At 54.9% G+C, this 24,813-nt stretch overlaps 1 protein-coding gene across 2 annotated transcripts in view; it reads right to left on the bottom strand.

Annotated features, from left to right (window-relative positions):
* LOC110563269 (IgGFc-binding protein-like) overlaps positions 1–24,813 on the bottom strand; it is a 37,442-nt gene that overhangs the window by 6,232 nt on the left and 6,397 nt on the right. For both annotated transcript variants that reach the window (XM_060366535.1, XM_060366534.1), the window contains 13 exons: positions 22,633–23,203; positions 21,398–22,002; positions 18,245–18,812; positions 16,002–16,594; positions 12,706–13,288; positions 12,401–12,600; positions 11,181–11,322; positions 8,479–8,816; positions 7,302–7,875; positions 6,384–7,000; positions 5,345–5,888; positions 3,810–4,381; positions 2,930–3,500 (listed from right to left, as the gene is read on the bottom strand). In XM_060366535.1, coding sequence (XP_060222518.1) covers positions 2,930–3,500; positions 3,810–4,381; positions 5,345–5,888; positions 6,384–7,000; positions 7,302–7,875; positions 8,479–8,816; positions 11,181–11,322; positions 12,401–12,600; positions 12,706–13,288; positions 16,002–16,594; positions 18,245–18,812; positions 21,398–22,002; positions 22,633–23,203 — 6,478 coding nt within the window. The remainder of the gene's footprint in view (positions 1–2,929; positions 3,501–3,809; positions 4,382–5,344; positions 5,889–6,383; positions 7,001–7,301; positions 7,876–8,478; positions 8,817–11,180; positions 11,323–12,400; positions 12,601–12,705; positions 13,289–16,001; positions 16,595–18,244; positions 18,813–21,397; positions 22,003–22,632; positions 23,204–24,813) is intronic.

Here is a 24,813-nt window from a genome sequence, read left to right as displayed (position 1 = left end):
AGAACAAAGCCGCCCTGTTTTTCAGAGGTCCAGGTATTTCTTAGGGCCATGAGGAAATTGTTAAGGAGACCTGAGGCCATTGCTGTGATGGTTCCTGGCTATGTGGCCTTCTGGGAGGTGTTTGGAGAAGCGGGCTAGCAAAACCTGGAACACTGTGAGTGGGCTTCCTGCCAGTTCTGGAGGGGGTTTGGAACGGAAGGCCAACAGCATCCAGATGGAGCACTGGAGAGGTGTGGGTGAAAACCAAAAGTCTTTTGGAAACTGGAGTATCAGCCATTGGTGCTACACCCTGCCAAGGAATCTGTCTATATTTTGTCTATGTCCGGAGAAGTTTAAAATAAAGGAAATAATCTAGTTAATTGAACAGAGGACATATCTTGGCAGCACAGCATTCTGCTCAGAGCATGGTGTTCCTGCTGGTTTCAGTCAGCTTTATAGTCAGTATCAAGAGCAGAATCAGAGCATAAATATTTGACAAACTTACAGGCTGGTCAGAAAAAGCCCGTGTGTTTAGGGCTGAGAAAGGCATGGCTGCTAAAGGGGTCAGAGGAACTAGAAGAAAGCCAGGTCTGCTGCATGGATAGCAGGCGCCATGATCTGAGGATTTCGTGGAATCCAGACCCGACTCTCCTAATCTGAAGGGGGAAAGGTTTTTCTCCCTCGAGGAAATAGAGCAACTGGGACGCTCTGCTCACACAGGATTGTTCCCACAGTTACCTTCATCATGCTCACTCGCCTACTGCACAACCACTGCAGACACGGCCAAGGGAGACAACTGCCTCAGCTGGTGACAGTGACGTCATCTGCATGGAGGTGAGTTTGTGGGAATGTACAGTGCAAGAGGTATGGGGCCAGTGGCTTCCACCAGATTTCAATAGTATCCCCAAGGGGCTGGGCCATGTGCAGCAGGGATAGGATCACTATGCAGAGCCTCTGAGAGGAAGCGCCACAAGCTGGGAGAATGAAGTTGAGGATACCAGGGAGCTAGAGAAAGCGGGGATGTGGAACAGGTGGAGGAAAGCAGCAGGCAAGAAGAGGGAGGGAGGGAGGGAGGGAGGGAGGGAGGGAGGGAGGGAGGGAGGGAGGGAGGGAGGGAGGGAAGGAGAGCGAGAGAGGGAGAGGAATCGGGGAAAGAGGTGGGGGAGGGAGAGAGCACAAAGCCTGCAGCTGGCAAGGCCTACAGGCTAGGGACCTCCAAAGCTCTGTGGAGTGCCCACCGTGCCAGTATTTCCCCTGCTGGATCCCTGTCTGACTTTGGCCCCATCTCTCCCTTATATGTGCCCAACCTTCCTTTCTCGTGTAAGAATGTGTAGCCTATTATACCATGCATGTTGGAAACATGCAGTTGCATTTTTATGTTTGCAGAAGCTCACAGCCAAGGCTCTGCACCGAGTCTCGGCAACGACTCTGGATATGGAAATGTAAGCAATCCGGGAACCATAAAGGCTTCGGGGACTCTGGGAGATGGACTGGACACAGTTTTCATTATGATGAACTATAAAGGCTTCGGGGACTCTGGGAGATGGACTGGACACAGTTTTCATTATGACGCAGATACGAGTCTCTCGGGATCAAGGGTGGAATGTAATGGTTTGGAGATGATTTTCCCCAAAGACTCATGCGTTTAGGACTAGGTTTCCTTGGCAGTTGACTCATCAACTGGTACTTGAGTCATGAATGCTCTGGCTTTATTCATGGCTAACCCACTGGTGGATATTACTGAGAGAATATTGATGTTTTTAGAGCCTGGGCTTGGCTGAGGAAAACAGGTCCGCTAGAATGTGCCTGTGAAGAATGCCTATTGCCTGCTGCCCGCTTCCGTCTCTGCCTGCCTCTGTTGTTGCTATTTCTGTCTGCTTCCTAGTTTCAGTGAAGCGTCACAGTCCTGTCACAATCCTGCCCTGCCTCAGGCCCAAGGCATTCAGCTATCTTCAACAGTCCATCCGACGCCCTGGGCTGGCACAAATCCTCAAAAACTGTTTCTTTCAAGCATTTGCCACAGTAGAAAACGCCACACAATGTTGCAGAGCTCACAAGCACTAAGGCGCCTGTGCTACAGACCCGCACCAAGCTGGATAAACAGTGGCAGCTAAAGTGACCATGGTTCATTGAGAAACTCAGAGAGAGGCTCGAAAGGGCAGGGGAGTCACAGGCAGAGGGTTTAGGCATGAACAGGTGAAAAACAGGCACATCCTTGGGCTCTAGCTAAGTAATTCCAGGCCGGTGTGGATATCATCAAATGGGCACTGGGATAGAGAAGAAGAATCAGATTTGGGATGAAATGTTATATTCAGATGGATCACCAAAAAAATTACCCCGAGGGCCATAGCTACACAGGCCTAATGTATTATGGCATTAATATTTAGTCCTCAAGAGGAAGTTCAGAGTTGGAGACAGTGTGTACTGTTGTCACTGGGACAGCTGACATGTTATGGCATGGATGATGGCCATGTGTCAAGGTCTTGCTCTCAGAAGACTGAACAGAGATGGCTGTGTCATGAAACAAACATAAGTGGCCACAGCCTTATCGTGTAGAGTCTGAAGGCACCTGTTCCCACCCTGTACTTTGGAAGGGGGTGTGTGGCCTGGATTGGGGGTCTATGGCCTGTGGCCTTGCACTTTGGAAGGGGATGTGTGGTCCTGGATTGGGGGTCTGTCGCCTGTGGCCTTGCACTGAGGATGTGGGAAGATACAGAGCCTGTGGGAGGGGTCAGTGAGCCAGAGACTCAGGACTCCCGTGGGCTCTCAACACATCTGACTCCCTTTCAGGTCACTCTGGGGAGACCTCGGAATCTGCCCTGGGAAGAGGGGCATGTGACAGCTAGGCAGAGTGGGCTCTTGACCGGAGTCTGAGACCCCAGAGCCAGAAGGAAGGATAGAGGATGCTGGGTCAGGGCTGGAGGGTCGCGCGAGGGGCCCACAGACTCACGGCAGAAGCTGTCTGTCCTCCAGGGCTTCACTGTTGCACCAGCTGCCTGACAGGCTGCAGTGTAAGCTGCCAGGCTACGGCAGAGATAGGGTTCACACTTATGGGCACACAGGTCATACACACATTGGCGGAAGTATTCCAAGGGACTCAGAACCTGGTGGCAGGCTGCAAAGGGGCCTTGGGGGTCCCGGATCTTCCCACAGGCATTTTTTGTCTCATATGCTTCTGTCTCCTCTGCCAAGCACACAGGGCAGCCTTGGGGCCCACAGCCTTCACCACAGCCCAGGGAGGAGCCGGGAGCTCGCCATGCAGTTCCAAAGGCTTCCACGCTGGGGGCCGCTGCCCCACTGGGGAGCACAAAGTCATCACTCCAGTTGCCATTGAAGTTCCCACAGAGGCCACAGATACGTCCACGGAAGGGACTAGGGATGGACATGAGGATATGGGCATCGCCATCAAAGAGGACCTTCACCCCCTTCTTTGTCTGCAGCACCATGTTCCGGCCTTCAGCAGTCACAGTCACATGGCCTATAGCTACAGGCAGGGCCACGACTTCACCATCCACGGTCACCTGGGCGGAAGAGTCAGTGAGGATGAGGGTGACAGTACCTCAGTTCGAGGTACTCTCAGCTCCCAATTACAGCATTGTCGAGCTTAGATCTTCCTGGACTAGAATCAGATCCTGTTAAACTCCCGGGATGGGCCATGTCTACAATGGACTCCCAGGTGGCACCTTTACCCACAAACCCAGAACTGTCAAGAAAGGGCTTAGCTATTCTCATACTCTGGAGTTTGCCAAGGACTACTGAGGCCCTATAGGGTGAAGCCTAGATGGGGCCACCTCACTATCAGAAACATGGGCAGGCCTGTGTCCACTTACCTGTGGCCCTCGAGCCAGGGCCACAACCTGGCCTTCCACAGTAACCACCACCCGCTGGGGGTCACCAGCCAAGTTCTTCTCGAGCACGATGGAGAACTCCTCGTCACCAGGTTTTGGGTGACAGACTCTGGCCAAAACATAGGAGCAGGAGCCATGAAGGTCATACACCCGTCCATCAAGGGTGACGTAATGAATGCCTCCATTGGCCAGGCAGTGGCCACAGCCAGAGGGATGGCAGGCCTGAATGCCATTCTCTATCCGGCACTCCTCATAGGGTTCACAGTCTGCACCTTCCTGGCAGCTGACCTCGCCACCTGGCCCACACTCACAGCGCCGCTCACACTCAGGGCCTGGGTAGAAGGTGGCGCCGAGCTGGTAGTAACGGCCACTGTAAAGGCAGCCGCACTGGCCCACTGGCACACAGGCATCACCACTGAGCACAAAGCCAGAGTCACAGACGCAGCCTTCACGGCAGGCGGTTTCACAGCCCTCGGGGGCTGACAGGGACGGGCAACTCACAGGGCAGGAGTCACCACAGAGCTGGTAATGACTGTTGGCAGGACACTGGAGTGCTGTGGGGAGAGAAGAAGGCAGTCAGGCAGAGGCGATGGTGGGGTCAGGAGGGCTTAGGTGTGAGGGCCTGACCGAGGCAACCCACTGCTCTGGCTCCCCATGGACTTGACCTAGAACTTGTGACAGGGGCACTGCTATGGGAGCTCAGGTGTGGGGCGTGTCCCTGGGATGGGTGTGTCACCCTGACAGGTACTTCTAAAGCAAGTGGCTGTCTGGGGGATCTGGCCAGCAACTGAGCAGAGCGGCCTAGGACCCACCAAGGCTGTGTGAGGTGACTAAAAGCCTTGTGTGGGAGAGACCAGTCAAGCTGACTGAAGAAGGTGAAGACAGTGCAGGCATGATGGGAGCGCCCTCTGCTCTCTCCAACATGCTCTGTTTCAGGGTGGTGTGCCAGTGTGTGTGTGTGTGTGTGTGTGTGTGTGTGTGTGTGTGTGTGTGTGTGGTTGGGGGACACTGAGGGGGCCTGAGCCAGCAGATCTGCCTGAAGGAGCTGCCCCACAGCTCCTGACTCAGTCTGCTTGGATCTGCCGAGAACAGGTCCTGAGCCCCGCTGAGCTGGATTCTGCTGTCTGAGCAGCGTGGCAGGCAGTGCGGGGTCTCCCAGACACCACTGGGCTATCTGACCACTTCTGTGCTCTATTCCAGGGTGGGAGATGGTCCAGGCCTGTGACCAGGAATCCCTCACTCGGCCTCTGACAGGGGCTCCTGCTGAGCAACTGTCACTGGGTCCTCTCCAAGTCCACCAGAAGGAGGAACCCCCAGAGCGGTGTGCACCCGGCTCTCTGACTTTGGGTCCTCCTCAGCCCACTGCTGCTTGTCAGTCTCCGTGCCAGAGTGTGTCTCTGACAGGAGGGGGTGGGGATGGGCACTGAGCTCCACTGAAGCGACAGGGCTCTTGGCTTAGGGCCCCGGAACGGGTTGGGGGCCACCCTGTGAGTGTAGCTGCACGGGTCAGTACTCACGACAGAAGTCTGGCTTCCTCCACTCTCCAAGCTGGGCCCCTGCAGCCTGACAAGCTGCCACATAGGTGGCCACGGCAGGACAGAGGCCTCCTGGGTGGCCCTGAACCTGACAGGCATCCAGCAAGCAGGCCTCCAGGTACTGCGTGGGGGGCACGAGGTGGTGGCAGGGTGCTAGTGGGCCTTCGGGGGCGGAGATTATGCCGCAGGCGTCGGGGCCTCGGAAGGGCTCCTGTTGCTCAGGTGTGCAGGGCGTCGGGCAAGGTCCAGGCTGGCACTGGTCACAGCCTGGGGTTCCGCCCACCTTCCAGCCCTCAGGTTTCCCATCCACCGCTGCCAGGTCATCGCTGGGATTTTTGTTGTAGTTCCCACACAGGCCACAGAGGGAGCCCGCATAGGCAGCAGGCACGCGCAGGCGCACGAAACTGTGTCCGTCAAAAGCCAGGGAGATGCCTGAGGCAGTGTTCACCACCACATCTGCTCCACTTAGGTAAATGCTCAGCCGCTGGTCCATGCGGAAGGGCAGAGAAACGAACTCTCCGTTCACCTGTGGGCCGAGAGAGGGTAGGCTGTGAGAGGCACTGAGAGCTTTGCAGCTGTTTCTGCGACTTGTGAGTTATGGTACCGAAGTAGGTCACTTCCCCAGCTAGCGTTAAGGGAAGGAGACGTGGAGTCATGGACCCCTTTTGTTTTCCCTCCTTTGTTTGCTGCTCTCTGTCCCAAGGAACGGCTGTGGTAGCTGGTGCAGGTCTCTGCGTCCTCCTGCCTCAGCCTCTGACAGCTGAATTACCAGAGCTGAACCACCATCACACCACCAGATCTAGAGCTGCCCAGAAGCAGGTACTTCCCACACTCCACCCTAGAGAAACACTGGAAGGCCGAGCCTGGGGAAGCTGCTGCTTCCAGCCCTCCGGGTCCCACAGGCTGCAGGCTGAGCCAGCCTCCTGCTCCTGCCAAGCTGGGAAAGGTGCTTTGGGGAATGGTCACCTCATTCTCTCCTGTATAGGCAGAATGGCTTCTGTGTGGCCCACAGCTCACTCACCTGTATCCTCCCTGGCCAGTGGGCACTGACGGTCAGGTTGAGGCCATAGATCTGCAGAGTGACACTTCGGGTGTAGCTGACAGCCTGGCTGCCCCTGTGCTCATTAACCACAGTGACTTTGAAGAATTCGGTCCCCTCAGGTGCTGCATGGCAGGGGGCGCTCAGCAGGTACTCACAGGTGCCTTGGAAGTCAAACTTGTACCCATCTAGGGTGGTGTAATGTGGATCACCCCAGGCTTGGCACTCAACTGTACTTGTAGGTTGGCAGCCTAGCTGGCCAGAGGGCAGCAAGGCACACTCCTCACCCAGCCCACAGCTGGCAGGCTTGCAGACCAAGGAGTTACCTCCAGGTCCACAGTGACACCTCTCAGAGCAAGTGGCATCAGTCCAAAACTCGGTGCCTGCTTCATGGTATGTGCCGTTGACCCAGCAGCCACAGCCGCCATCCAGGGGAACACACCGCCCAGCACTCAAGACAAAGCCCTGGTCACACTGGCACCCCTCCACACAGGGCCCGTTACAGACAGCTGGGGTTGTGTGGCGTGCTGGCGGTGGGCAGACGGCTGGGCATGGTGGGCCACAGAGCTCATAGTGGCTGTTGTCAGGGCAGGAGATCTCTGTGGGTAGATGAGGGAGGGAGAGAGAGAATGATGTTGGTGTGGCCTCTGGGGACAGAGTGGGAAGAGGCATCAACAGAGACAGAAGGGGACAGAGAGCTTACAGATCCAGTGACACAGCCAGGCAGGACACAAAGGCAAAGCAGAGCAGCTGGACTGAGGAGCAGAAGACAGATGATGAGATAGAGACACAGACACACACATCTGGGAGACAGACGAACAGGATCCGGATGAAAGACCCCAAAGGGTGGGAGTGAAGCCAGCCCATGTGCCCTCCCTTGCCCTGCTCCCCACCACTCACCACAACCAGCCTGAGTCCTCCAGTCCTCGATCTTGATGCCTGCAGCCTGGCATGCAGCAGCATAGGCGGCCAGTGCTTGGCACAGTATGTCTTTGTTGGCACCACCCAGGCAGACATCCAGCACACAGCCCTTGAAGAAGCTTTCAGGAGGCACATGGGCATGGCACTTGGCAAAGGGGCCCACTGAGCCAGGAGCCAGAGGGCCACAGAAGCCAGGACCCTCATATTCCTCCACTCGGTCCTCTGGGCACATTGGACAGGACCCCTGACATTCATTCCAACAAAGAGGGTCCCACCCTGGAACCTGCCAGCTGCCGCCCCAGGTGGGTATTGAGGGTGCCAAAGTGCCATTAGGGAAGACTTGGTCATTTTTGGGGTTTTTGTCCATGTTTCCACAGAGCCCACACACTGCACCATGGTAGCTACTGGGCAGTGTGACCTCTACTCTCCAGTTCCAGTCATAAGTGACCTGAAGCCCGAAGTCAGTCTGCACCACAGCCTTTGAGCCTCCGTGAACCACTGAAATCCTCCCACCAGCCAAGTGGACAGGCAAGGCTGTGAGGACTCCATTCACCTGGGGAGACAGGGAGGCCAACAGAGTCAAGGGAGCAGTGCGAGCTGAGCTGTCGCCTCTGCTGTCCTGTTCCCTCCCTCTTCCTTCCAAGGACTTCCTCCTGATGTTGGAGTTAGTCCCGTTACAAATATCATAGACATCTCTTCTCATCCATCCCAATAAATGAATCCTCTATTTGCATGCCTTTGTTGTTTTCTCTCCGAATTCACACTCTTCCTTTTCCTCCTGGTCCTACTCCTCCAACCCTCCGGATCTTTCCCCATCTCTTCCCCAGGTCTGTCTCTCTAGAAGTCCCTTTCTGGTCTCTATCTCTTTGCATTTCCTCCCCACGTTTCTCTCTTCCTTTCCCTCTGCTTCTCTCCTCCCTACATCTCTCTCCTAGATGTCTCCCTTCACCTTGACTCTGCCCTGCTTCCGCCGCTCTGTGAGCCACTGTTCACCTACACCTTCGTTGTATCTGCAGAACATTTTCCCAGAAAAAGCATGCTCCTTTCCTGCAACGTGGAAACTGAAACTTTTCAGCTCCTAATTGCTGCTATCAATATCAGGACTCATTTGGCTCCATGCCCCAGGGTGTTCCTGGGCCCATCATTCTGAACATACCCGGACTTTGCCAATCTCATTCTTGTGGATGGAGATGTTGTTGCCGAGGGTGGTCACAGTGACCAGTCTCACATAGGACACGGCAGGGTTGCCTCGGTTCTCATTCTTGGTTGTGACAGTGAAGGGAGTCAAACCCTCAGCACTGACCCCAGGACAGATGGTTCCTGCCAGCAGGTAGCTGCAGGTGCCCTGGAAGTCAAAGCTCCAGCCGTCAAAGGATTGGTAGTGAGGGTCACCCCACAGCCAGCACGTGGAGTTATAGTTGGGCACACACACGCCGTGACCGTCCTGCACTTTGCAGGTCTCCTGTGGCCGGCAGGTGATACCGTGGCATGGATCTGTGAGGAGAGGACAGAGCATGTTCGGGGCTGCCCACCACAAACACGGCTGCTCCCCGCATCTGCCGCTCTGTGCTAGCGATGCCAGTGCTGACTGTCACTGAAGGCGTGACCAGATCTCTGTGTCCTGACACCTAAGCTCTAGGCCCTGAAGCTGCCGTATGTAAGACCAGGCCTTGAGAACCCAGCTGTAGGGTCCAGAAGTTTTCTATCTTGTGCCTGGGGTCCCCACATCTAAGTCTCTCAGCTGGGATTCCCACAGTGCAAAACTCCATCCGCCTCAGAAGCCTCATTTCTGAGGACCTGTCCTCAAGGACTTTCCTGTTCAAGACCCCACTAGTGGCTCCAGCACTGTGTGCAGCCTTCAAATTTGCTCCTCTATCTTGTTTCCTGTTTGAAACTAGCCTTGAAAACTTTGTCAGCAGAGGGTGCTGGGAAGTTTTCAGGAAGGAGGGACCCTGTCCTCACAACCTGCTCCGCTCTTCCACAGCTGCTGTGCTGTGCGGCCTGAGGCGGGAGAGACGCTGGCTCTCACCTAGACACCCCAGGGGCTGCTTCCAGCTGCTTTCATCAGCGCTTCAGCGGGCCTTTCACTCCTACAACCCCATCCTGCTGGATCCTCCCCACCCAGAGGCCATAGGATGGTGGAGGCCTTCTAAGCCCCAGCTTTCCCCCAGCATCTGGGGTTAGCTTTAGGTGGGCTCCTGTGAATTCTGTGCTCCTCTCACCTGAAAGCACCCTTTGAGAAGCAGGTCTTGAGAGGGAAGGTGGCGGACTACTCCCACACACCAAATACTATCATTTCTGAGGAAAGAACCAGGGACAGCAGGAAAGCAGCCTCTGAGGGGGGCGATGGCAGAGACACACAGTCTCTCTCTGGCCTCTGCCACCACCCTCCCCCCGCCATGCAGGTGCTGGAAGCTGAACCCAGGGTCTCTGAAAGAACAGCCAATGAGCCACTGAGCCATCTCTCCAGCCCTAACCCTTAATTTTTAATCTTTTCTTGCTCCCAACATTTTTATTTACTATCTTTGATAAAATCAGTTTTCTCCCTCTCATCTTTCCCCTTAATAGAGGACAGAAACACACACACACACACACTCTCTCTCTCTTTCTCTATTTCTCTCTGTGTGTTTCTTTCTTTCTCTCTCTCTCTCTCTCTCTCACACACACACACACAACCTTGTACAAAAATCAACTTAAGACCACAGATATTAATGCAAGTCCTGAGATTTTGAAACTGGTAGAGAAAAGCAATGGAAAAAAAATAGTGAAAAAAAAGCCGTGAGGAATCACAGCTTTATGAATAGCTCAGGAAATAATGGCAAGAATTGGTAAATAAAAATTTAAATAAAATTTCAGTAAATTAAAAAGCTTCTGCACAGCAAAGGAAGCAAGTAACAGAGAGAAGAGACAGCCCACAGAATGGGATAAAAATCTTTGTCAGTCATTGAGCTGACAGATTAATAACCAGACTATATAAAGAACTTAAAAAAACAAACAAACAAACAAACAAAAAAACCCCACAAAACGGCAAGTGATACAATGAGCAGATGGGCAGGAAAAGAACAGGCAATTTTCAAGTGAATCACACAAATAATCAGTGAATAAGTGGCCAAAACCCTTTTTTTAATTTAAAACAATTGAGAATTTCCTGTCAGCCCAGTAAGAATGACCATTATCAAGGAAGCAAGCAACTACTGGTAAGGGCGCCAGGTAAGGAAAACCTTATCCAGACCTGGGAGGAAATGTTAATTGATGCAGCTACTGTGAAATGCATGAAGTTCCTGATAAATCCAAAACTAGAAGTACCACACGACCCAGCTCCATCAGGAGTGTCCCAAAGGAGTCTAAGCGACTTTACATTAGAGGTTCCTCACAGCCACGTTTGCCGTTCAGTGTTCACAATACCCGCGTGAGGCAGTGGGCAAGAAGCTGTGGGTCACCTGGTGCTTGTTGCTGCAAATAAAGTTGTGTTCCAGCACTGACCCTTCGTTCGCACGCACTGTCTCTGGGTGCTTTACATCATCAAGTCAGGAGCTGTGCTCTAGGGCATGTGGCCTGCACACTTAAGCGATTGCCACTGCACTAGAAAGAAAAAGCTCGCCTAGCCCTGCACTACTCCATCCAAGGGCCTTTGGCAACCACATCGAAATCTTGCCCCGAGGTTCCCACACCTGGAACCCTTCCGCTCCCTTAACTTAAGGTTCCCAGACTCTGCCCTGGGCTCCCGGAATCCCAGCCTAGGGTCTGACCCCTCAACCCACAGACCCCTGCACCTCTCACCACGCAGTTCCGTCCCCCTCAGCTCCCAGCCCGTCCTGTGACCCTCCTCCCCACCAGCCCAGCCCCTCTGCCCAGCACCTTTGGTGACGCAGGTCAGGACGCCTCCTGAGGGCTCGCACACCTGTCCTGGCTTGCAGCTGTGATCCTGGCACACCATGCCTTTGCCTGCGTGGCACACACAATGCTGCTGGCAATTTTCAATGAGCACTGACTCCTCCGGCTGCGGAGACAGAAGGCACGTCATCAGCGAGCAGAGAGGGCGCCGACCTTGACATCCCCAGTGTTCCAGGCACAGAGAGGGCTGGGGAGCAGCTCTCAGCAGTGTGGTCCACTGAGTGAAACTGGGGCACGGCATGGCTTTGAGGCTCCGCTCACTCATACCTTCACCCGCTCATTTTAATACAGCAGTGAATCACTGTTGCTTAGGAGGAGCAGAGGTAAGTTGTCATTCAGAGCAAAACTCGTGGAGCACAGGGCCCAGCTGAGCGGGGTCCCACCATTCCCAACTATATGACTGAACAGCATTGCCTCAGCTTCCTCATCTGTAAATGACTGCTGGTAACAGGACCACTCTGAGAAAGTAGAACTGAGGTAATCAGATGGGTAAAGTAGAGAGGGAACCAGAAGGACCTCTCCAATACCTCAGCCTGGCTTGGAAAGGGGAGGAGAGACAAAGCTGGGCTGGGAGCTGACGGCCGAAGGGATTCCAGCACTCCCCCAACAAATGCACATCTGAGAATTTTCATAATATGAAGGCAGGATGTTCATGTATACATACATGTGTGTGTACTGTATGTACATAATAAAATAGGTTCATGGTAAGCCCCACGCACACATCTGCTTGCACTGCCCTCAGAGAGTCCTCACTCCTGCAGGGGAGCCAGACTATAAGCAAACACACTCAAGCCCAAGGGCTCCTGCGGGAGGGAAGAACAGGGAGAGCAGAGGGAGGGAGCGTCTGCCGTGACACACACGTCTCATCCTCATGACTCGGGAGAACATCTCTGCTAAGACCTGGGACCCAGCCAAGTGTTCATCTGGGGAGACAGTGCAGGGTTGAAGACTTCAGCACCCATGATCATAGTTAAAAAGATCTCACGGGGAGGTGCAGCAAAGGAAGCAAAAGAGGGGACTGGGAAAGGAGGACAAAATGGACTGAAATAGGGTTAGGGGAGGGGACAGAGGTGAACAGAGCGATGCTCAGAGGCTGACTGGCGGGAAGGCCACCGTGCTAATGAGCAGTGAAGCGGGCACCCAGGGAGAGGCCCTGCGTTCTGTGCTAATGGCTGCGTTCTCACCTCATAGTAGACCCCATTGTGGTAGCAGCCACATTCCTGCATGGGCACGCAGGCTTTGCCATTGTACAGGAAGCCAGGGTCACATTCACAGCCCTCAGCGCACCCTTCTGGGCACTTCTGGGGTGTGCTGAGAGCCCAGCAGCCCAGGGAGCAAGTGTCTGCGCAGATCTCATAGTGGCTGTGAGGGGGGCACTCCATCGCTGTAAGAACAGAATGCCAACCAGAGTGCAGGGTTAGGGTTGGGGTTCTACTCCTTCTCTACCCCAACCTCCCCACTCCCTACCCCTCAGTGTCCCGCAACTCACGACAGAAAGTCTCGGTCCTCCAGGGCTCCACTTTCCCCCCAGCTGCCTGGCAGGCGCTCACGTAGGCGTGGATGTTGTCGCAGAGAATGCTCAGGTTCCCGCCACCCAGGCAGAGATCAAACACACAGTCTTGCAAGGGACCCTGGGGGTCCAGCCGCTGGTGGCAGTCAGCCAGTGGCCCCGTGGGGCTGGTGAGCAGCCCACAGAACTGCTCCCCGTGATACTTGTCCTCCAGCTCAGGGCTGCACTCGGTGCCACAGTTGTCTCCTGGGCACGGAGGCTCTGGCGCACAGGGAGAGTCGGGCACAGCTTCCTCCCAGGAGTTTCCAAACTCACTGGGGTTGGCTGCCTGTGAGCCATCGGGCTTCTGAAAGTCATCCTTGGGGTCCCCATTGTAGTCTCCACACAGACCACACATCTGCTGATAGTAGTTGCCTGGGATGGTGACCCGCACATGGTACATGAGGTCAAAGGTCACACGCAACCCAAAATCAGTTTCAATCACAACATCAGACCCATGCTGGGAGACACGAATCTTGCCTCCATCAAGCACCACTGGCAGCTTCATGTCCACACCGTTCACCTGGAAGACCGGGAATGCCAAGCTTCAGAGGGCGTATATTGAAACAATCTGTTCCTAAATGTTCCTACCTGTGTGACCTCATTTCTCTAGGCTTCAGCTTCCGTATTTTTAAGGTATGTATATTAATAGTGTCTTACAGTGGCTTGAGTAGTTTTAGAAAGGTAAGTCTACCCAGGAGCTGGAGAGAGGGCTCAGCATTTACTGCAGCAGGACTCGGTGGCACACGCCTTTAGTTCCAGCACTTGGGAGGCAGAGGCGGGCGGATCTCTGTGAGTCTGAGGCCAGACTGACGTACAAAACTAGTCCAGGACAGCCAGAGTCACCCAGGAAAAAATAAAAACACAAACAAAAAGAAACAAAATACATTCGGCGCTTTATCAGAGGACCAGAGCTCAGACCCAGCACCCACAGCCAGCAGCACACGAGCTCCTGTGACTCCAACTCCAAAGACTTGGTGTACGTGAAGCTGTAAATATGTGCACACAACAGTAACGATAAATAAGAAGATGCAAAGATTAGTCCACTCGGAGCTTCGGAATAACCCTGTCTGAGGGGTATCACAGCACGTGTAATCATAGGTATTGTCTTTACCTGAGATAATCCTATCAGGCTGGACTCCAAGTCCAGGGAGGGGAAGGGAGGGGAGGGGAGGGGAGGGGAGGGGAGGGGAGGGGAGGGAAGGGAAGGGTAGGGAAGGGGAGGGGAGCAGAGCATGGAGAGAGGGAAGAATGAGGTAGGGACCTGAGTGCTGACACTACAAGCCGGGGACAACTGGAACCACCGAAAGCTAGAAGGGCAAGGTTTCTCCCCTTCAGGCTCTGGAGGGGATGTGGCCTCACTGCTACCTTGATGTTGGACTTGTGGCATCCAGAATGGTGAGATATATAAGTCTGTAGCATTTTGTCACCGCGGCCACCAGGAAACTATTACAGGTTTCAGTGGAGTGACGGATCCCCTGAATGAGGACATCCTCCATTAAGAGTTGACATGGTGACTGACAATGCAGGGACTGAGCTTGGAGCACATGACTGGGACGAAGTACAGCCCTCCTTTTAGCCCTCGTGCTCGTGGGCAGGAGACCCAGCTGTGTTTCTCCCTCCTGCCTGTCTAGGGAGGATCAGGTACCTCATCTGCAGAGCATCATCTAGGGAGTCCAGTACCTAACACGCGCAAAGGCTTGGGCTGGGGCTGGGGCTGGGGCTGGGGCTGGGGCTGGGGCTGGGGCTGCAAGTCTTCCTTCTGGACAGGCAAGGGCACTCAGAGCTGCTGCTGTAAGTGTGGCTGGAGGCAAAGGGAGGCTCCATCCCTCCTCTGAAGATCACCTGAGGGCTCTGGCTGCTGACCCCGATCACCACAGGCGCCCTTCCTCATCACACACACCCTGCACACTGGCTTCTCATAGGTGTGAGGAGACAGGGAGGGGGCAGGCACAGACATGCTCTAGGCATGTCTAGAGCACCCTGCCGACATCAGCAGCCATTCCTCCCCAGCAGGCTGGCAGTGCATGAGGTAAGTCGCTTAGCCCTCCCTGCCTCTGCACTGAGGGACAGTCAGGGAAGCCGGGGCTGGGGAGGTGTGGGCAACAGGAACAGAGACCACGTGTTCCCACGGGTCTGGAGCTGCTCACTCGTCGGGGCTAATCTCGAGCAGAGCTCGGGGCTTGTTGGGGAAGACACTGCACCCCGCAGCCCATGTCCAGCGCATGTGGCGGCTCTGTCCCTACTGCTACCACAACAGGGCTGTGTGCTGCTTGCCAGTGGGGACATTCCCAGCGTTTCTCAAATGCCATCTCCCTGTGAGACGCAGTCTCCCTGCTCAGAAAAGCATGAACCACGTGGATTCTGGGTGTCAATCCTGCTGCTGTAGGAATGGCCTCCCAAAGGGCCATGTCTCCCTGCTTGGTTTCCAGCTAACGGCACTGCTTAGGCACGTTCTGGAAGCTCTAGGAGGCATGACCTAGCTGGAGGACATAGGCCACTGGAGGCAGGACCTTACGGGCATCTTACACCTGGTCCTTTCATCTCTCCCTTCTTTTTGTCCTCTACCATATGTCCCCACAGCCATTATGTTCTCCCCAAGCACACAGGGACAGACGACCATCGTCTAAACTCTCTAAAACCCTGAACAAAAACAAGTATTTCTTCCATGAAGCGGTTCTCCAGATCACTGCAACAACAACAAACACTGAATTTCCTCAGGGACCTCAGGACAGAGGTGGGAATACTCCCTCCGAAAAAAGAAAGTAAGCTTCAACTCCACCAGGACGGTGTGTCTGCGCCAGCAGCCTAGGGCAGTGTATGAAATCTGTGGCTGCTTTGTTGTTGTTGCTATAGTTGAGGGACAATGGGATCACAGAGCGTCCTCTTCTTTGAACCTTTCCATCTCTGAGCTTTCCTCTGTGTGCTTATACTATGCCCCATCTATGGTAAGCATCCAGGGAGGTGCCTGGGGCAGACACCCATACGGGATGAAGACAGATGGAGTACTCGGAGAGATGAGGAAAGAGAATGTCAGTGGGGATAGTCTGTAGTGTGGGAGAGAAGGCAGGGCCACGTGGGAAAAGGTCCCCAGTTCCTGGCCCTTGCTCTGGCCTTTCCACCAATACCTCCTCTATCGGACCTCCATAGGCTCCGTGTGCTCTCTGGGGCTTCCCACATTCAGCAACCCCCCCACACACAGGGAGCCTCCTCCCGTGCCCTTCCTCAGCTCTCACCTTGACCTTCCACTGATTCTGCTCCAGTCGCAGAGTGTAGTTGGCCACCAGGACAGTGATCGCCTTAGTCACACTGACTTTCCCATTACCCCAGGCCACGTTCTCCTGCAGGACAGTGAACTGGTGCAGGCCGGGCCGGGTCCCGCAGGTTTGAGCCAGCACATACACACAGGTGCCCATGAAGTCGAAGCGGCGGCCGTCAAAGGAGGTGTAATGAGGGTCTCCTGACGCCTGGCAGGTGGTAGTGCCCACAGCCACACAGCCCAGGACTCCATTAGACGGTTGGCAGGCCTCGTGTGGGCCGCAGGACGAGGGCTCGCAGGAAACCAGGCCACCCTCCTGGCAGTGGCAAAGAGAATCACAGCCAGGTCCAGGATAAAAGTTCTCTCCTGGTGGGTAGTAGGTGCCCTGGTGTATGCAGCCACAGGAGGCCAGGGGCACACAGGCGTCACCACTGAGGGCAAAGCCCTCGTCACAGACACAGCTCTCTTGACATTGTGAGCCGCAGCCTCCAGACACTGGCAGGTCTCCGCAGGACAGTGGGCACCCATAGGAACACAGCTCATAGTGGCTGTGTGGGGGGCAGGTCAGCGCTGCAGAGAGAGGGCCATCGGATCAGTAACTCTTTCAAAGGGCCACAGCAGACCCCCGTACACCATTTACACACACAAGCAAGTGACTCAGCTGCAAGATGTCTGATGTTCAGTAGGGTTGGGAGAACCTCACACTTAATTTCATCCTGTCAACTAATAGTTAAGTCTAATACCACTGAAGTTTGTGACTATCTCTGATGACTTTATTCAAGCTGGGTATAAAGTGCATGCGGTGCATGTTTTAAACACGCACACACGTACATGTGAGTTATCTATGCAGCGTATCTGTGGATGTTGTATTTCCTTTCCACTTTCTCTCCCTCACAACCTTTTCCTGCTTCTGCATTTTCTTTAAATTCAGAATCTTTGACATTCAAGAAAAGCATTCTACCATTCTCCAGTGGTAGCTCTCATATACCTACACACACACTCACTCACTCTCCCACCCAGACCCACACACACATACTCACTCTCTCTCACACACTCATTCACTCACTCACACACATACTCACACACACACTCACTCACACACACACACACTCACACTCACACACTCACACTCACATACACACTCACACACATTCACTCTCACACACACACACTCACATACACACACACACTCACACACTCAGACACTCACATACACACACACTCACACTCACACACACTCACATATACACTCACACACACACACTCACATACACACACACACTCACACACATACTCACTCACACACACACTCATACACACACTCACACACACACACTCACTCACACACACACACTCACTCACACACACACTCACACACACACACACACACACACACACACACACTCACACACACTCTCACTCACTCACTCACACACACTATAATAGCAGTTTTCGATGATAATACCCTGTGGATCTTTGTGGAAACAGGACGACGGCATGCTCTGTAGTAGGTTCAACATTTCCCACAATGAAAGGTTCTTACAAGTCAAAGATCGCCACTTTCTGGAAGTTTCAGTGTTTGCACTACCTGCACTTGAGATGGGGCAGCTAGAGGTGCCCGCTCCACTCAGAGTTCAAATCCTCAAAAGGAGAGCAGCAGCTCCCTCCAAGGGTGGGGAGCCCAGCGCCCTAACACAGTGTGGCCTCACGCTGAAAGCTAGCCGAGCTGTTTGTTTATGCACACAAGGAAAGCATGCTCACTACAGGGCACACCTGAGCCAAGTGTAAAACTCAGGAGATGGCTGCGTGGCTTTCCAAACCTCTGCGGAAGACAAGCAAAACTGCTCGCCGACCCTTCCTGCACCCACACGGGAAGCAAAGATGTGCATGGCGAAGTGGCCGGAGGGGACCTAAGGCAGTGGCAGAGGGATCCAAGCTCGTTCTAAGTGCAGCGCCACTGCTTATCTCTGACCGACGGCTGACCCTGGCAATCCGACTCAGGGCCTCCACATATGCCCGGTCGCCAATGTCACTGCTGCTGTCTCGACTTCCTAGCTGTCCTTACTGCAGGCACAGAACTGAAAGTTGGTCCCCTCAGCTCTTCTAGGGTATAAGCACAGCCCCTTCCTCACCCGGCAGCACAAGGATTAAGCAATGCTACAATGTTGTTAATGAACAAACCTCAGACCCGACCCTAGGGTTGCCATTCTTGGTACTCACGGCAGAGTTTCTCACTCCTCCAGGGATGCACGGTGCCGCCAGCAGCCTGGCACGCAGCAGCATATGTAGCCAAGGCATCACACAGCGGCCCAGACTGACCGGGCAGCAAGCAGAGGTCATAGACACAGTCACGTACAGCTCCCTGGGGGTTCAGCAACTTGTGACACTCCCGGAATGGACCCTCAGGATCAGCAAGGATCCCACATTCTTTTTTGCTTTGTAGTTGCTGGGTCACAAGGGAGTCCAGTTGGGGACAGTCACCAGGATTAGTTGCTCCACATCCAGGAATTATCTCTTCCTGCCAGCTGTTCCCAAAATCCAGTGCGCTGCTAGCTTGGCCTCCACCCTTCAGAGCCAGGTCATCGGCTGGGTCCCCATTGAAGTTCCCACAGAGCCCACACACAGCGTTAGCGTAGCTGCTGGGCACCTTGGCGGTCACACGGGCATCCCAGTTGTAGGTAACAGTCAAGCCAAAGTCCGTGCGCACGACAGCATCATTGCCCTGGCGGAACACCTGAACCTGCCCACCTGCCGCCTGGAAGGGCAGGTGCTGAAAGATGCCGTCCACCTGGGTAGAGATGCAGACCAAGGACAGGTCAGGGGAGTCATGCTCCGCTGGCTCCAGCCACCCTCGGTTCCACCTCAGGACGCCACAGCGCTGTTCCCTCTGCCTGGTACATCACCCATCACTCCTCACCCTCTAAACTGAAACCCAAAGCCCTGGCTGCAGCTTCCCGAAGCTGCCTCCCGTCGCCCAGGCCCCTAGCCCCACAGGCTCATGGGTCTGAGCGTCGTCCGCAGCTGCCGGCGCTGCCTTCGGAAGCTCGGGGACGGTTAGGAAGCAAAAGCCGGGAGCCGGGAGCAAGGCCCTCCAGGGTGTGACCTGGCCCTACTTCCCACCGACCCCCTCTCTGCCTTCTGCCCCACTGAGGTGTGAGCCACCTCTCCTCACACCCCAGCCAGTAGCCACGCCTCCTGCCACAGTGCGCTGTCTACCCTCCCACCGTGAGCCAGAGCGCATCCGCACCTCACGCTTCTTCTTGTCACGCATTTGGACACGGAAAGAAGAGTGAGTAACTCATCTTGTAAGCTTTCCTGTTAAGTCTAGCCTCGAGAGCTTTGCGTTCTGCCGAAACGCCACTCACCAACCCTGCTCGTTCTGCTTTATCCTTCTGGGCTTACCTGTGGTTCAAGCCCCTGACACTGCCACGCCTGGCTTTTGTCTCTGATGTTACAGCCCTGGCCTCTGCTGAGCCCTTTCTGGAACAGCACTCTTCGCTCTTCACCCTGCTCTCTGCACTTCCAGTTTTCAGAGCCAAACCTCCCAGTGGGCCTCACATGACCCAGATGGTCTGAGCCCCGCTTCGGTCTCCCAGCTCAGCCCTAACCCTGCATCTCCAACCATGCATGCACTTGAACTCACAGAGCTCAGGCCAGACGGGGCGCCCCTGCACTTGCTGTACCCCTGCTACAATGTTTCCATTCACTTCCACGTAGTTCTCAAACAGCTGCCGACGCTGCCTGGCATCAAGCTTCTCTACCCACGCGCCTACTCTGTGCACTCTGCTTCTGCAGGTCACCTCCCAGTGTTGCTCTCGGGAGTACTCTCTCCCTCCTAGCGCTGTTCTAGCCTCTTCACTACTGCCTGGCCTTCATAGCTGCTCTTCCCTCTGCCCAGGCGGTGCCACCATTCACCTGGCGGCTACAGCATTGTTCTCCAGGCCTCGCCTGACTTCAAGTCAGCGCCTGCCTCAGCCCTTCCCTGGCCATCTCTGCTCCCCACTCAAGGCCCACCGCATGCCTGCTGCTTCTCACCCACTCCAGCTTATCCCTGCTCCGGGATCTTCACACACGCTGTCCTTTTCCTGGGATTCCTTTCTGCCTGTTCCGTATCTCACCTCAAGACAAGCAGCAGAATATAAGAACTCTCTCTCCTGCAGGCTGGACAGACAGCGTAGTAGTTCTTAACATGAACTGCTCTTGCAGTGGGCTCAAGGAGCTCAGGTCTCAGCACACATGCTGGGGAGCACACTGCCCCCCCCATTAAAGATAATAAAATCTTTTTTAAAAAAGGATGAACTCCAGAACAAAACAGCTGGGTTCCAAACTCTAGCCCTCGGGCATCTCAGACTCACCAGTCCTCTCGTTAGTACACACTGTAACCCTCTCCAGATGACTACCTCTGCTTCTACTCCCCTTGTTTGCTGTGGAGAGGAGGTGAGCAGATGTGTGCTGCTTACTTAGCCCACTGAGGTAAGCAGTGACGGTGCTGCTGCTGTCAGCACTCAGGCCTCACGCAGACGCCATTTCAGAGAGCAGAGAGACAGAGACCATAAACAGAGAGCCCCTCTCCTTCTGTGGAGTGCCACAGCTCACACTTGCTTATGGGCAAGATTTCCTTCACTGGAAGATTGCTTTGGGGACTAGAAGTGAAAGGCTGTGAGAGGGACCTGGGGCCAGAAGCACAGAAAATTCTCTCTGCCCCCCTTCCCGATGTTTCCATCCCCCTCCCCAGGCATGGGCCAAGCTCTACCTGTTGCCCCAACTTCCTGGCTCTCAGTATGCGACACCATGTGAATGCCCGCCCGCTCACTTTCCCAGGGCTGTGTCTGAAGTCTGCGGAGGAAGTGAGCGCTTCTCCGCCATGGGCGGGGGCTGGGCCTTCTCAAGACCACCTGGACACCTGAAAGCCCCGCTCCCTCCTGCTCCCGGAGGCCAGGTGAGGATCTGGGTTAGCCTCCAACGTGCCCACCCATGCACACTGGCTTTCCGTGGGTCAACTTGCTCTCAGCCACCATCTTCCAGAAAAGGCACAAACCTACTACTCTGAAGTTTCAGAAGAAAGACAGCACCCACCAGCATGTACAGGGCACCGCGTGGGCACCACGGCATCTTTAAAGACCAGACAGACTTGAGTTCATCAGTCTCACAACCACCCAGCCAACAGCGGGGACTGCTGCTCCAGGACGAGACAGACATCCTACTCCTTCCCTTCTCAGAGGAAAGTTCAAAGGTTGGAGACAGAGCTGAGAAGAGATGGCACTGGCCGGCTCCACAAGAACTTTTAGTAAGCCCCTCTACCCCAACCACAGCCACTAGTCTTTTGTGGGATTCACCACCCCCACCCCCAGTTCCTTACCCCACAGCACTCACCAGCACCTTTCCAGGATGCTCCCTCCGCACAGCCACCTCCACACCATGGGCCACCACTCGCACAGCCCTCGTGTAGCTCACGGTCTGGCTGCCTCGGTGTTCATTTTCCACCAGCACCTTAAAGGTGGGCAGCGAGTCGTCCTGACCGCATGAGCCCACCAGCAGGTATGTGCAGGTACCCATAAAGTCAAAGCGCCTTCCATCAAAGCTCACGTAGTGCGGGTCTCCTGATGCCTGGCAGCTGGCAAAGTTGTCTGGGTAGCACCCCAGGAGGCCATTCTGCACATGGCAGCGCTCCCCAGAAAGGCACCCTGATGTGTCCCGGCAGGTCACCTTCTGGGTGGCTCCATCACACGTGCAGCGCCGCTTGCATAGGTCGTCGGCGAACACTTCCTGACCCGGGGCCAGCAGGCGGCCCTCGAAAGTGCAGCCGCACGTCGACACAGGCACGCAATCACCGCCACTGGCCACAAAGCCCGGAAGGCACACGCAGCCCTCCACGCAAGGGCGCCCAGAGCAGTTGCTTGGCGCGGCCTCTGCGTTGCAGGAGGCTGGGCAGGCGGGGCTGCAAGGATCATAGCAGCTGTTGGCTGGACAGGACAGGGCTGGAGAGTTCAGGAGAAAAGGTGGGTCAGGCCAGGGTGGTGCTGTTTCCTCAGAGCTGCCTAGCCCTCAGCTAATGGCTCTCTTACCTTCTTGCTGCTCAGGCCCCAATGTCCTGCTCCACCCACCCCCCTGGGCAAGCACTCAGTGGGCAAATCCTGTGACCGTCCAAGCCCACGGAGAATCTGCCTCCACAGCAGCCTCCTGCCTGCTTTCCTGCTCCCTGTGCTAACTGTGCTTCTCACAGCAGCCAGAGAGACTATGGATGCAGGATCAGAGCAGGCACCTCATCTCCTCCCCACCCCCACCTCCTGTGGCTCACCTCACTCAGGGGGAAGTCAGCTACTCCCAAGGCCCAGGGCTTGCCCTCATCGCCTCCCAGTCCCCATCTCTCTCACGCCCCCTACCCATTTGTCTGTGCCTTCCCTATCTTAACCCCTAATCGCTCCAAACTCTCCCTTTCCAGTGATATGTCTGTCCCAACCCTTTGACTAACTTTGGCAAAGCTTGGGTGTGTGGGCTGTGTCTCTGGCATCGCCCAGCATCAGGCTCAGTCACAATCATGGCTAAGATACTGAGCAAATGCACAGGGTTCCTTTTCCCTCATCACGGGCTCCCATGATGTTACTTACGGCAGCTGGCCTGTGACCTCCAGTTTCCAAGAGAGACACCCAGTTCCATACAGGCCTGGGCATAGGAGCTAAGGCTCCGGCACAGGCTGAGCCGCTCTCCTCCAGTCACACACAGGTCAAACACACACTCCTCTAGGAAAGGCTGAGGGTCCAGGAACTCATGGCAGGCAGAGAAGGGGCCTGTGGACAGAGTTAGCATGCCACAGAGGCGGTCTCCCTTATAGTGCTGGACCTGGCCTGCGGTGCAGGAGGGACAAGCGCTGTGGCAGCCGTCACCACACAGGTCGTCCCCATCCTCCAGCTTCCAGCTATTTGCAAATTCCAAGGCATCAGGAGCCTGGTCCCAGTCGGGCGTGAGGAAGTCATCAGCAGGATCTCCGTTATAGTTGCCACACAGCCCGCACACCTGGTCCTGGAAGCGCTTGGGCAGGCTCAGCGTCAGCTGGCCATCCCAGTCATAGGTGACCACCAGCCCAAAGTCCAGCTCTATCACGCCCTGTATCCCACTCTGGAATACACGCAGGCGGCCCTCACTCAGGGATGCAGGCAGGCGGGAGCGCTGATTGTCAATCTGCAGAGAGACGGCAGCAGCGGTCAGACCCCTGTGTAACTCCCCTTCAGCCCTTCATCTGCTCCCCTCAAGTCCCCAGCTCTAGCCACACAGGATGCCTTTCTTCTCTGCCACCAGCTGACCCTAGGATGCTTGCTCTTGCTGGCCTGGAGCGCTCTTCCCCGAGTTGTGGCTCGGTGAGGCTGTCCCTGCTCACCCTTTCAGCAGCCCCTTCCTGCTGCCTCTCCTCCTCTGTTTCCCAGTCCCCACGGCTTCTCCCACAACATGCATGTTTCCCACGTCCTCCATCTGTGTGAGCAACCGGAAGGCCACCTCACAGTTTTCTCTCCAGTGCCCCCAACAGCGCCTGGCAGAACGGCAGGCTCAATACAAGCATGAAGCCGCTGTGAGGAAGGACGCTGGCAGGCCTGGTGGCAGCAAGGGGCAGCTGCAGGAAGCCAGGGAAACAAGCCGGATTCATGATCGTGAGGTGAACGGGTGAGAGACAGGAGGCAGTGGGCAGAACCAGTCAAGACCGACAACCGCCAAGATGGCGACAAGTCTGCTGGAGGGCTGCCGCTCATGGAACCATTACTGTAGTATGTCAATCATCTTAGTAAGATCCCTGCCCAGGGGCAGCTAAAGAAAGCACTGGCACATTCTGAGCTGTGCACAAGGTGGCACATGTCCCTGAATGCCTCCCCCCTCTCTGTGAAGCAAGCAGTCTGCTATCTTTCTTTTCTGTAACACACCTTCACTTTCCTTTCCTTGAAAAGTGTCTCATCCCTTTCCTTCACCTAGCCTGTGGCAACAGCTATGAAGAAAACTCACTATGTTCGGGCCCTGTGCTCAGACACCACTTGGGATGAAGCAGGGAGCCAGCATCAGCAAGCAAAGCAAGCTGAGGAGTCAGGACTGGGATGGAGCAGGCACTAGCAGAGGGCTTGGGGCTGGACTGGAAGACTCGAGAAAAGGCCACACTGAATTCTGCCAGTCAAAGGAAGGCTCCCCAAAGAAGGCGCAGTTGGATCAAGCCTGAAAGGACCAACAGGAGTCCCAGATATTCTGAAGGAGATAGGAGGACTGCAAGTGTGAGGCCACCTGGCAACTCAGTGAACTGTGTCTAAAAGGAAGAGACGTGGGATACAGCTCAGCAGCACAGTGCCCATCTAGGCATTGTAAGGCACGAGTTCAATAATAACATTTTAAAAGGGACTGAAGTTGTTTCTTGTATGGAGGAGAAAAAAATCCCAGATAACGTCATATGCACAAACAATATGTTTTATAATATGCCCTTTTACGAAGTTCTCTATGCGTTTCTATACTCACTATGTAGATGAGGCTGGCATCAACCTCACAGATACCTGTCTGCCTCCCAAGCACAGGATGGCATAACTAATCTATGGGGGAAAAATCAAGATAGTGATAGCCAGGAGAGACTGGCTGAAGACTGTTTGGAAAGCTGCTGTAGGGAATCGCCCAAGGTGATGAAAGAAATATTTATCTTCAGGGGGTTGCAGTGTGTCACGTTGATTTTCAGAGGGTGCATGTGTGTTACTGTGGATTGAAACTAGGGCTTTCCAGGTGTGATGGTGCACATTTTCAATCCCAGCCCTCGGGAGGCAGAGGTA

This window comes from Meriones unguiculatus, chromosome 14 (assembly GCF_030254825.1).
Source record: "Meriones unguiculatus strain TT.TT164.6M chromosome 14, Bangor_MerUng_6.1, whole genome shotgun sequence".
In the NCBI taxonomy this organism is placed as follows: Eukaryota; Metazoa; Chordata; class Mammalia; order Rodentia; family Muridae; genus Meriones; species Meriones unguiculatus.
Note: the sequence above shows the minus strand (reverse complement) of the source record. Positions and strands in the feature narration are given on the sequence as shown.